Source organism: Barbus barbus (assembly GCF_936440315.1).
Source record: "Barbus barbus genome assembly, chromosome: 30".
NCBI classification, from domain to species: Eukaryota; Metazoa; Chordata; class Actinopteri; order Cypriniformes; family Cyprinidae; genus Barbus; species Barbus barbus.
Window position 1 is genome coordinate 4,574,137 of NC_136758.1, and position 13,267 is coordinate 4,587,403.

The 13,267-nt window shown below is 33.1% G+C and overlaps 1 protein-coding gene across 1 annotated transcript; it reads right to left on the reverse strand.

Annotated features, from left to right (window-relative positions):
- Nucleotides 1-237: 237 nt before the first annotated feature.
- Nucleotides 238-11,639, reverse strand: LOC306850029 (adenylyltransferase and sulfurtransferase MOCS3-like; the record flags this gene model as incomplete). Its single annotated transcript, XM_079385443.1, has 12 exons — nt 238-335; nt 1,418-1,431; nt 1,926-2,022; nt 3,884-3,980; nt 4,222-4,269; nt 5,971-6,089; nt 6,200-6,262; nt 6,788-6,896; nt 8,688-8,805; nt 8,906-8,980; nt 9,061-9,181; nt 11,594-11,639. The coding sequence occupies 12 exons, from the start codon at nt 11,637-11,639 to the stop codon at nt 238-240; spliced, it is 1,005 nt and encodes a 334-aa protein (XP_079241569.1).
- Between the last annotated feature and the right edge of the window lie 1,628 nt (nt 11,640-13,267).

Here is a 13,267-nt window from a genome sequence, read left to right on the forward strand (position 1 = left end):
ATTAAAGGTACAGAGTAAGAATAACTATAACTAGAATTAGTATCAATAAAGAAATCAGATTGATTATATTACACACATTAAGATATACTTTGAACAACAAAAAGGCATAAATATTCACACCAATAATAAAATAAATGAAATAAACGTACATCGATTGTGTAAAATCATTTAAACTTTATTGCTTTAATACAGATGATTAATGACAGTCAATATTGAGGAAAAGAGGGGTCTATCTTGTTAGCCCAGGCCATCAATCCTCCAATGATATCCAGACATTTTCTCCAGCAGCTGAACAGCCTTCTGGGAGTCATTGCCAAGTTTGCAAACCACAAACACTACAAGACAATAAAGGTAAACATACAGACTAAGTTAAGGTTATTCACTCCAATCATACTGCATACAAAGAAGATTAATTTCCCAAACAAAACACACGTACACATATAAAGGTTTGAAATAATTAAGACTTTTTAATATTTCTAAAAGAAATGTTCTTTTTTTTTAATAATTTGATTTTATTTGATTAAAACTGCAGAAAAAAACCCAGTAATATTAGTACAATTTAAAAGACCAGGGGTATATATATATATATATATATATATACTATTATGGTTACTGTATTTATTTTATTGGCGTATATATAATAATAATAATTGTATGTATAAATTATAAATTATAAAACTATTATGACAATGTAATTGTCATTTTATATTATCATCTCGCATCATGGATTGGCATTTCCTATAATGTATTTCCATAATAAAATACAAATCTGATATGACTTACTATATAATTATTATCAAACAAACAATATAATTCTTATTCTCAATTAAAGATTAAACAAAAAATGATTGCACAACCACCAGTTTGGTGGCGATATGATCCAAGTATGCAAATGGCCTTTAAACAGAAGAAGAAAGAAGTAGTATGGCGCTTTTTGATGGTAAATTAACCTTGCTTTCTGGAATACACCACTGTTATGTATTTGAATATATTTTAAAATTTAATTTATTCCTGTGATCAAAGCTGAATTTTCAGCAACTATGAAAACATTTAATATTTGTGTGGACAATTTGACACACTACCATCCAAAAGTTGTGGGTAAGATTTAAGAAAATAATAATAATAATAATAATAACACTTATATTTAGTAAGGATGGATTAATTTGATCAAAAGTGACACTGAATGCATCTCACAATTTCTATTACACATTAATGCTGTCATCAAAGAATGTATCATGGTTTACAAAAAAGTTAAATGGCACAAAAAAAAAATGTCAACATTGAACCAGCATATTAGAATGATTTCTGACACTGAAGACTGGAGTAATGATGCTGAAAATTCAGCTTTGATCACAGGAATAAATTACATTTGAACATATTCACATTTATTTCAAAAGGTAATATTTCATAATATTACCTGTCAAGTAAAAGCTTATTAAATCACATGGACATATTCAATTAGCTCAAATAGACTATAAAATCTAAAAACTACAAGACTCAAAAAGACTTGATTATTCCAGCTGTTTCTGATGACTAAACCATTTCTGTGTTGGAAAATAATTGCTTAGCAACTCCATCATCACCACCTCATCGCCATCCAAGAAAAGCGAGGTAGCTGGCAACACTGAGCTCCGAATGCTTAATTAGCTTGAGAAAACTCAGATTACGCCTCCTCTGTGCTCAGAATACTCAAAAGGTCTAATGAGGGCTGGCTGTGGGCATCTGGCATACATACAAGCGCTTACGGTGTATAAAGATAGGATCACTTAAGAAGCACAGCTCGGCACAGTCAGTTTCCAGGCCTGCTCAGTGGATTTAGTACATGCACTTATTAATGTCAGCATCACGTGTGAGCAAAAAGAACTCAGATGCAGGAGCATGGATTGTTCAACACTGATCACAAAAAATGGCATGCTAGTTCTTACCTGGGACTTGAGATTTGCTGTTTAAGGTCACTAACTGTATCGTTTAAAAGTGTGAGGTGCTCAGCCTTCATATTCTCTAAACTAGAAAGTGGGATGTCTGTCATGCAATGTTAGAAAATGAACAGAATGAATTAACTTGATTCTTACATTTTCTTAAGACAGGGTTGTCGGAAGTGCTTTCAGACAGTTTCTCTCACACTCTCACACCACCCAACTAAAAGTCATATCAAATAATAAGACAATATGAAGTTAACCACTAAATCTGCTCATTTTCTCAGCCGCACAGGACTTGATTAGAGCAGTCTGAAGCAGAAAAATTCTGCACAAATCAAATTTCTCCCCACACTTCATAAGGCAAGTATAGAAACTATTACTACTGTACACAACAGGGTTTTTACTTAGAGGGTGGGCAGGTTAGATTAAACAATAGTAATCAAAAAACATGTTCATTAACCTAATTGGATATCATAAAACACGTACAACAAGTAATTACTTTGATTTTTATTTATATTTCAAATTAAATTACATTTTAGGGTCATATGAAATCTATTTTATTTTTTATTCCATTTTAATAGTTTAAATTAATTAATAATAAAAAAAAAAAACATGTCTAATGAAATTATGTTCATAAACCTTTAATAACTTAATTCATGGGGGGAAAATACAATAATAGAGAATATATATATATATATTATATTACTTTTTTTGTTTTAGAAATGATGTGTTGTCTGCTTTCTGGATTCAGTAACGGTTTAATATTTTAAAATGTAAAATCTTTCTGGATTCAGTAACGGTTTAATATTTTCAAATGTAAAATCTTTCTGGATTCAGTAACGGTTTAATATTTTCAAATGTAAAATCTTTCTGGATTCAGTAACGGTTTAATATTTTAAAATGTAAAATCTATTTATTTAAAATGTATTTGTCATGGTCAAGCAAGGAGAGGAAGCAATAGCAGGTAAGTGTTCAGTGTTTATTAAGAGTAGGATGGCTACACAGACAGAGATGTAACCGGGCTGGGTGACACAGGAACCAGATGGGCCAAGTGGAACGGAGGTGAAGTGAAGAGACGGGTCCGTGATGAGATGAATAATCCAGAGCGTGACGAACACCGAACACACAACGTAGAGCACGACAGGGACACAGGAACACGATAAACGGCGAAGATCTCGAGAGCTGGAAACAGAGTGACACACCACGGGAAACATCCACAACGATCTGACAAAGGACAGGAAAAACAGATGAGTATTTAAGCGGTGTGGTGACGAGCTGCAGCTGGCCTCGAAACGAGGCACAGCTGCGTCGCTGATGATCGGTGACAGCTCGACCACACCCACACACACACACACACAACAAACGCACATGGTACAGGACGAGAAGGAAACAGTGAATGAGCGAACCGTGACAGTATTAGTATATGCAGAAAATGACATGAACTTCTATTCATAAATAATAAAATTAACATTGCTAATTGTTAGTTATTTTTGTACAATGATTAATTTAATTAATTAATTTGGCTAATGTTTTTTGCTTTGAGGGTAATGACTGAGAAGTAGTTTGACCAATAGAGGCATTGTACATAATCGACCAATCATGGTGCGGGATCTACAGAGAACAGCAAAGCAATACAACATAACGTGTGAGGACTGTAGAGAACATATCAATATCACAGCAAAGCCAAATCCTGCACATTTTAGAAAATTTACAGATGCTTTTTTAAGAGGATGTATGGTCACCAGGTCACTACAATGGGTGATAATTTCACTGTCAATTAGTTAAGTTAGTGGGCTGTAGCACAAAGAGCCTTTGGAGGAAAACGCATTTGTATAGCAACAGAGAAAAGAGTGCAAAATTCCATAGTGCACTGGTGATTCGCAAGTAGAGTTCATCTTATGTATATTGTAATATCGCAAATATCTAATACTTAACTGTTAAAGGGAGATCATGGGAAAGGATACTGATTGAGATGGGCAGATGGCAAATGTCCACCTCTACTTTGGGTCGAACGTCAAGGAGGAGATGAGGGGTTGAGCTGTCTAAAATGGCTTTATACTCCTGCAATGAAAGACAAATATATATGTAACATTTGAGGAAGGAAACTACACGGAAGTGCAAGGTGACAGATCAGATCTGCTTTATATAATGAGCAGCTGCACATTTCCACAATGCTCAGTAATTAACTGGCTAACATTGAGCGGTTCTGCTAAAGATATAATCTAAACTACCAAATGGAAATTTAAACAGCCCATATTACATTCCCCTGCCTGCCCAGAATTATGACAGATTACTGTAGTACCTGCACAGAGACTCTCTGTTCTTTGGTTAGAAGATTCAGTCTTCGACACTGGAAATGAAACGAAGCAGAAACAAGACAGAATAAATCAGCACTGTTTTTCATTACACAACGTTTAAACCAAAACCACAACACATAAATGCTGATGTAGCACTTTTGGAAGGACTTTGTGTGATTAGGTGCACATCTTAGACTGTGCTTCAAACTCTTTTTTGGTTTTTGAGTTGATTTTTGACTTAATTGTGTTTGCCGTGGCTGCTGCGCGAACGCAAGAAGTTTAAGAATATTTACACCACCATTCAAAATTTAAAAGGTTTTTTTTTTTATGTTTTTGAAAGCAGTCACACCAAGGCTGCACTGATTTGATCAAAAATAATCTAAATCAATAATATTGAGAAATATTGTGAATTTAAAATATCTAAAATATTTTATTTTATTTTGTATTATTTATTCTATAAATGTATGTAATTTAAGCATTTACTTAAAAAAAATACTTAATAAAATCAGATTTATAATACTCACACAGTACCATTCAAAGCAGTTTGGGATCATTAATATTTCAGAATAAGATTCACCAAGAATGTTTACCAAGGCTATATTTCTTGATCAAAAATACATTGTGAAATATTTTTACAATTTTAAAATAACTTTTCTACTGTAATATATTTGAAATAATATTATATGTTGCAATATAAAATGTATTATTGTTATTTATTAAAATTATTAAAAATAGAAAGTTTAAGGAATAAATTAAATGAAACACGACATGCCAATAGGTTCAAGTGTAAATCTCAAACGATAACACCATGAGTTGCATTTGTTTATTAATTTTACAAAAAATAGCTCAACTAGAATATGGAAATCATTTTTACTGTATATTCTGATTACACTGCAAAAAAAGTTACATTCTTCCTCAGTATTTTTGTCTTGTCGCCAAAAATGGCAAACAAGTCTCGTTTTTTTAAATATCAAAATAAAGTGAATTTTTTATTTAAAAATTATATCAGTCAATGTGCTCTTATAAATTTGTTTTTACTGGCAGATATTTATTCTTGCTTTAAGCATAAACTCGCTTAATTTTGTTCAAAAACAAGAATTCCTTTTTTCCATTTTTCCATCACAAGCAAATATATATAATAATATATAATGGACTATATATATATAATAGAGATAGAGAATTTTTTTTTTTTTTTTTTTTTTTTTTTGCAGTACATGCAACATTTAATGTAACTATAAATGTAAGTCTTTCAGCTCCAATGTAATACTTTTAAGTCCTGTTTATTTCATTTATTTGAAATAGAATCCTTCCATATAGCATTAGAATTTTTTTGGTCATTTTGATCTATTTAATGCACCCTTGGTTAATAAAAATATCAATAAAAAAAAAAATCAACTCATCCCAAACCTTTGATCAGTACAGAAGGCTAGAGGTTTGTTCCAGTCCAGTAAGATCAATTGTAATGGCAATGTTTGCTTTAACAAACACCACAAAAACTCATAGCTGGAAATTTCAACATAGTTCTAAAAAGCTCAATGATGTGAGATTAATTGAATAAATGCATGTTTTTCAAAACTTAAGAGTAGCATGTAGTCACAATAAAAGTAATGATCTCTACTCAACACGCACTCTTCATAATAACTGTCTCACAGTGACGCCTTCTGGACATTTGACCACAGCTGATTATTTTGCATCATCGACACACACAGGCATGAATATAGGAAGGAAAGTGGGAGTTTTCCTCATCCTCAGACCTTATCCGTTGCAGCGGAGCCACAGAACTGCTCATAGTCCTGGAGCTCAGTCACCGTGGGCGTCTCTCCACACACCGCACACTCACGCCGCAGCCGTATGCTTCTCAAATGAAGCTGAACTGACCAGTTAAGGAGTTATTTCATTATGTTATGCCTACAGCAATAGATGTGTTTAAATAACAGCCATAATTGTTCCAGTGCAGGGTGTCATTAAGAGCAGAAAGGATACATCCTTGACCGGACGCAATTTTCAGAACTTCCAATGCTTGAAGGCAACCCATTATTCCAGGCACTGCACAATATCAAAACAAGGCACACTAAAGAACCCTGCGACATTAGCTTAGAATTACTGAATCATTACAGAAGAAGAATTCATAGTCACTTTTTTAAAGTCAGAAATAACTTCTTCAAGGTAAGATCTGAAGCAAAAATGGAAAGATCAGCGCTTTCAATATAGAAACAGTATTGAAACTGTAGTTAAGCAAAGGTTTCAGGCTTCAGCTTTGTGTAAATGAAACGCCTTTAGCAAGGCACTCGGGATACACCATACAACATTTTGTGTGGAATTAAATGCAAGAAAGAAGACCAAGTGCTATTCAGTGCACAAATGTTATAATGACATCTTCCGTTTCTGTTGTCTAGCAAACATTCTAATAATGCACGTCAATTTCAAACTTCATTCCTAAACTTCCTTAATTTAACAAAAGTTGAATGGATTCTGTCTGAACCTAAGTACAATTGTGGAGACGAAAATGAAGAGGAAGAAGCAGCGAGCTCTGATAGTACTGAGTGTAATCGCATCAAACAGAGGACTGACCCACTCCCAGAACTCCTCCATCAGAGCAGTTAGTGACGGTCTCAGGAGGAGGTGGTGTTGGGTACAAACACCTGTAACACGGCCCTCCTCTATAGTTGTACACTGTGAGCTACATGCCAAAGAGAGAAAGAGAGAGAGAGAGATTAAATAAGCTAAATTTCCCCTTCACTGAAAAGTCAAACTGTACTGTATAGATTCTTAAAAGTCTAGGGTCAGTAAGGCTTTTTTTCCTCTCTCTCATGTCTGAAGCAACGTGGCTAAGCAAGCATGGCAGAATATGGTCATAATCTGACAGTTTCAGTGCAATAGGCAGTAGCTTTGACAAGTTACTGCATGAAATACCAGTGATACCAATTATATCAAATTTGACAGTTAGTTGTACAGAAATGGTTTGAGGTATTAAGGCAAATCTTACCAGCTTCAGAGTAATAACGAATTGTTTAACATAGGATCATGCTTTTCTGTTATTATCACATATCGTACAGGCCTATGGATTAGCTATTTGGTCTCAGAAAAATCAATCTATAATTAATCAGATCGAATGTCTTTACAATAGAGCTTTGAAAATTTTAGATAGAAAGCAAATAAGATATCATTGTAAGATCTTAAGTAAATATAAGATTTGGAGTTTTGCTCACTTTGTCTTTTTTCACTATGTAAAGTTTAAGATTAAATGGTCTTGCCCTATAGACTTGGAAAATTGTAAAGTTTTATTTTGTAAAACATCTTTTGTTCAGACTGTTCTCTCAGTGAAAGGTGTACAATTTTGGAATTCATTGCCTGATTATTTAAAATCTGCTGCAAATTATAATATTTTTTTTTTAAAAAGCTACGAAATCTTGGTTGATTCAGCAACCAAGCAATTTTTTTCTATGTACTTGTTATTTTTGTAAATGTAATTTATAAAAGCCCTCCAAGGGACAAGTGTTGCAAATGAGCTTCAGCTACAAGCACTATGATACATGCATGGGACGACTGTCATTTCCACTTTATCTATGTTTACTGTATCTGTCCCCAAACAAATAAAATATTAAATAAATATAAAAAACAGTAGGACCCAAGGAATTGAGAAAGGTTAGCCAAAACGTTGCGGAATTACAGTGTTACACCTGATGACCAATTTGGCGCGTTCTTTGTTGTATTCTTTGATGCACTATTAAAAAATAGTTATAAAGCAGGTATTCCAGAAAATTCGAAATGATGGGAAATTTTTCCTGACAGAAAATGATGTCATAGGGTACAATCAAAATAGACAAGTTATTTTAAATTGTAATACTACTTTACAATATTAGTGATTTTTACTGTATTTTTGATTAAATAAATGCAGCCTTTGCATAAGAGACTCCCTTCGAAAAAATAAAAAAACCTTACAGACCCCAAACTTGAAAAGTAGAGTATTTATGTAAATGTCCCAAAGTATTTAAACACTTAAAGTGAATTTAATCAATTATATAATCAAATATCAAAGGAAGTGTCATTTATTGTAATACAGATAGCACAAGAACACTTGTTTATCCAAAACAATTCACAAAAAAAAGTTCAAATTATGTTAAAAAAATAACCTGTTCCAGGAAAAAATAAATAAAAATTCTACTTAATGCTTGTGAAAAATCAGTAATCAGTAGATCACGTGAGGTTAATCTGCAAAAACATCTGAAAACTTTAACTGACTTTCCTCTGCAGAACACACGTAACAATATTTTGAAGGATGTTTGGATGTTATGTTTCACAGAAAAAAAAGGTTTTTAACACCCTGAGCGTGAGTAAATGATGACAGAATTTAATTTTTTTTAAAGTATGTTAAAAGTATGTCTAAGACTATCCAAATATTTGGAGCCACTGTAAATTAAAACTTCAAATATCAACGTAGAGCATGCTGGCTTTGATTCAAAAACCTCACCTGTCCTTCCATTCGTAAAGCACTGGCTGACACTAAAGGCTTGCCGGTGAGAACACAGGCATCATTCACAAGGTAGCGTCTAGGAACATTGTCTGAACAGTCTGCCACAATGTCATACATGAGGATGTAAAGTCAAGGTGACAAATAGGTTTTGCACTGTAGAGGACTTTAGGAAGTTCAAGATTAACTTATGAGTAGCAATTAGTGAGAGTGGATACTGTTGAATGAGTTGTATGGCATTCTCTCTGGAGAGCTGGAGGTGATATGGCACACAATGAACTGAGGAGTTCAACCATGGAAGAGATCACAATCAGTCAACTCTCATTTGTTTACCTCTCCTTTATTGGGATTTTGTGAGCGAGTAGGATGGTACCTGCTGATGGCCTGGGCGGCAGACAGGGCTTTAGGCTGACCTTGAGTCAGTTCTGTATGAAGCACCTGTCTGTGCAGGTTACTCAGCTCCACCAAATCATAATCCAACAGACCCAATCGTCCTGAAAACACACACTATATTAATATTTACACAGTTACAGCTGTGGCATGCATCTGCATGAGGTCCAGAGACTGGAATGAGATATTAGTTTTCACGGCACCCATTATGAATAGCAGATTCAGCCTCTTCTACTTTAGCATTTATACTGGTAACTATGGTTTTGAATGTATTTCTTTTCATTTAATATGTAAATGCAAATTAAAATAAGAAATTAATAAATCATTACTACTCTTTTTTTCAGGATTCCTTGATGAATAGAAAGATAAAAAGAACAGCATTTAGTTGAAATAGTATTTCCTGTCCCTTCTGAATTAATTTAATTCTTTGGTGAATATATATATATATACACTTACACTTACAGATAAACTCATATATTGAACAGCACTTTGTGCCAGTGGCGGACAAAGTACACAACTCCATTGCTTGAGTGAAAGTACAGATACTGCTGGTCAAATATTACTCCATTACAAGTAAAAAAAAAATTTTGTTTCAGATTTTTACTTAAGTAAAAGTATAGAAGTACTTGCTTTTAAAAGTACTTAAGTACCAAAAGTAAATTTCCTTTATGTCAATGCACTGTTTTATTATTGTTGTATGTAATACTTGCAATACCTCTGAAGCAACTTACAATACATTACACCCACTGAACACACTGACTAGCTTGTAGTATCTTTGGAATAAATAGCTTTTACAGGTGCATCCCAAAAAATTTGAATATCGTGGAAAACGTTCTTGTAAGTTATTTCAAAAAGTGAAACTTTCATATATTTTAGAATCATTACATGTAAAGTAAAGCGTTTCAAAAGTTTTTTGTTTTAATTTTGTTGATTAGAGTATACAGCTCATGAAAGTCAAAATTCCAGTATCTCAAAATATTAGAATATTTCCTAAGATCAATCAAAAAAAGAATTTGCGAAACAGAAAAGTTCAAGTTCTTTGAAGTATGTTGATTTATGCACTCAATACTTGGTCGGGGCTCCTTTAGCACAAAAGCGTGGAGACTCTTGATGCACTGACTCCATCATCAGTCCACTCCTTGTGAAGCTCTCCCAAGTGTTTGAATCAGCTTTACTTTACAGTATTCTCAAGCTTGCGGTCATCCCTGTTGCTTGTGCACCTTTTTCTACCCAAATTCTTCCTTCCAGTCAACTTCGCATTTAATATGCTTTAATACAGCACTCCTTGAACAGCCATATCTTTCAGTAATGACCCTCTGTGACTTACACTCTTTGTGGAGGGTGTCAGTGTTCGTCTTCTGGATCATTGCCAAGTCAGCAGTCTTCCCCATTATTGTGGTTTCAAAGAACAAGAGATATCCAGAATTTATACTGTAGAGATGATCATTAATTGAAACTCAAATATAAATATTCTAATATTTTGAGATACTGATTTTTGACTTTCATCAGCTGTAAGCTCTAATAATCAAAATTAAAACAAAAAAACTTTTGAAGTGCTTTACTTTACATGTAATGAATCTAAAATATATGAAAGTTTCACTTTTTGAAATAAGTTACAAGAAAAAAAATAAACTTTTTCACAATATTCAAATTTTCTGAGATGCACCTGTAGAATGTTAAAAACATTTGAGAAAAAAAAAATATATATTTAACACCCCTACCCACCCCCACACAAGCAGGATGGTAGTGATTTCACACAGCTCTGACAGTGAGTGCACACATCTGTGTAGCCATTCATTCACATTTGAACAGAGTGGACATTGAAATTGCTGTAAATACAGAGTGAAAAATCAAACCTGCTTTAAAACCTAGCAACACAACTGTAGCTGTATAACGTTACAAAAGCAACACTGCTTTAACAAAAGCGCAAAACAGCAAGACTTATTTGATATCAAAACAAAAATTGAAATGCTGTCTAATTGCTCTCGTGGTACGTTGATGTCACAAACAGAGCGGTCTGTGCAATGCTGCTTCAAGTCCAAAACCTATATTTGTGTTTTATTAGGAGACACACAACAGTTCTTCTGTGGCTTTATAGGGAATATTTTCACTTACGCAATTGAGCAAAATCAGACAATATTGTGTCTAATATATAACACAATATTAATTTTATTGAATTGTTGTAAATAAATATCACATTTGCTACTGGTCAGTGTTCAAAAAAATGCTGGGAAATCACTTCATGTAGCCCTACAAGAGGCATTACTGATAAACTGTCTGAAAAAAAGAAAGTCACATTTTAGAGAAGAAAAAAATCACCCACTGACCCACTTTCAAAGCTGCTAGTAATGACTTTCTACTTCAGGACCTTGATAGAAATGTAGTGGAGTGAAAATTACAATATTTGTCTTTCAAATGTAGTGAATTAAAAATAAATTTGTCTTTACAATGCATTTAGAAAAGAAAAAAAAAAAATCATAACTACTGTTGTAGCCAATTTTTTTTTTTTTTTTTACCTCTAACACCCAGTTCTGGAAGGAGAAGCTGTCTGCTATATCTCATGATGTCTTCATTGTTCAGCGTTGTGTTTGATTTCAGCAGTGAAAGATTGATAACTTTCTCCTGTAACTCTGTTATTACTGAGTTTTCCTGGAGGAAAAGGGCACTTTATCAGTTTTCAAACAAGAAATGCTCTGTTCTGTCGAGGGATCCTATATAACCATAATCATCCACTGTATATCATTCCATGACACAGATACCCTTCCATTATGAAAAGATGATTCTGTCAGATAAATAAGGCATGTTGCCAATGCCATTCTATTAATATTTGTTTTAAATGTAATATATTCCAATATATGGTATGGATTCAGGAAGGTAACTGTAACAGGGCTAGAGTCCACAATCCTTACGATTAAGGTCAAGAAACTACAGTGTATAGGATTTATTTCAGATATTTCTACAAACATCTACTTTTTATTATAAATTGTTTACTATATAATCATTATAACAGGTTCGACATTTTAAAAACATTCCCTCGGTCTTTTAAAAAATATATACTAATTAGCCTAAACCTAAAAGAGAGAGAGCTAGAATAAAGACATTTATATATTCATCCATTCATTTATCCTTTAGATGTGTTTTTATAAACTAGCGTTAAATGCATTTGCTAAAAAATAAGAAGTTAGAAACTCAGAGCTGGGGACAGACCAAAAACCATCCATATATGGCCTTCATCAACAGCCAGCTGGAGATCATGCATCGTGCTCTACTGCTATTCCTGCGGGTTCTGGATGTGGGACGCTCAATTGTATACCCAATTTTAACCCCTGAATTTGTGGCAGCGAATTTGGAAAGTTAAATAAAATGACCGAAATTTGTACATACATCGTATTTTTAAACAGACTGAATATTTTGGAAGTGAATTCTGGAAGGTGAATATGAATTATTGATTTTTTAATTATGTAAATGTGTGTGAAATATTTTGAATTGAAATAGTCACAGCTTAAATAAACAACTATGTTAAATTTCAGGACCTAAAAATGCAAGTCCTGGAAATACAAGGCATTAAAATGCAAGCACTGTTAACTGCAATGCATCTTTGTTTTCGATTTGTGGAATTCAGCATGCTTTATGTTTCAAAAACTATTGTCATTATTCTGCTTCCATAGACTTTTGAATATTAAAACATGCAACATTGTGAAACGTTAACAATCTCGGTTTGTAACGCGAGGATTGCAGTTGAATAATAGAGTTACTGTAATAACAATCAACCGTCCGTGTTTTATACATCGATTATGGGTAAAAAAAAAAAAACAAGGTGGTTGGGGGGGTTAACCAGCAACAATGTCACCACATTCTTCAACATACTAACATTCTTTAAAAAAAAAATGCAGTTAATGAATATAAATTAATATGTTAAAATAATAAAACAATAAATAGTAGCCTACCGTAACTTAATGTTTATCACTAAAATAAACAGATTCGAGTTTCATTTGTACTTTTACTGGCACTTTAAGACGTATCTAGAAATCTACCAGTTATAGTCTTCTAAATGTTTATGTATTTTTCTTTTTAATTATTTTTTATTATTATTTTTGCTTTTTACTTTAAATATTAATGGTATCCATTAGTACACAGAAAGCAACTCAGTATTGTGAACATTATTATTTTTTTAATTTAAGGATAGGAAA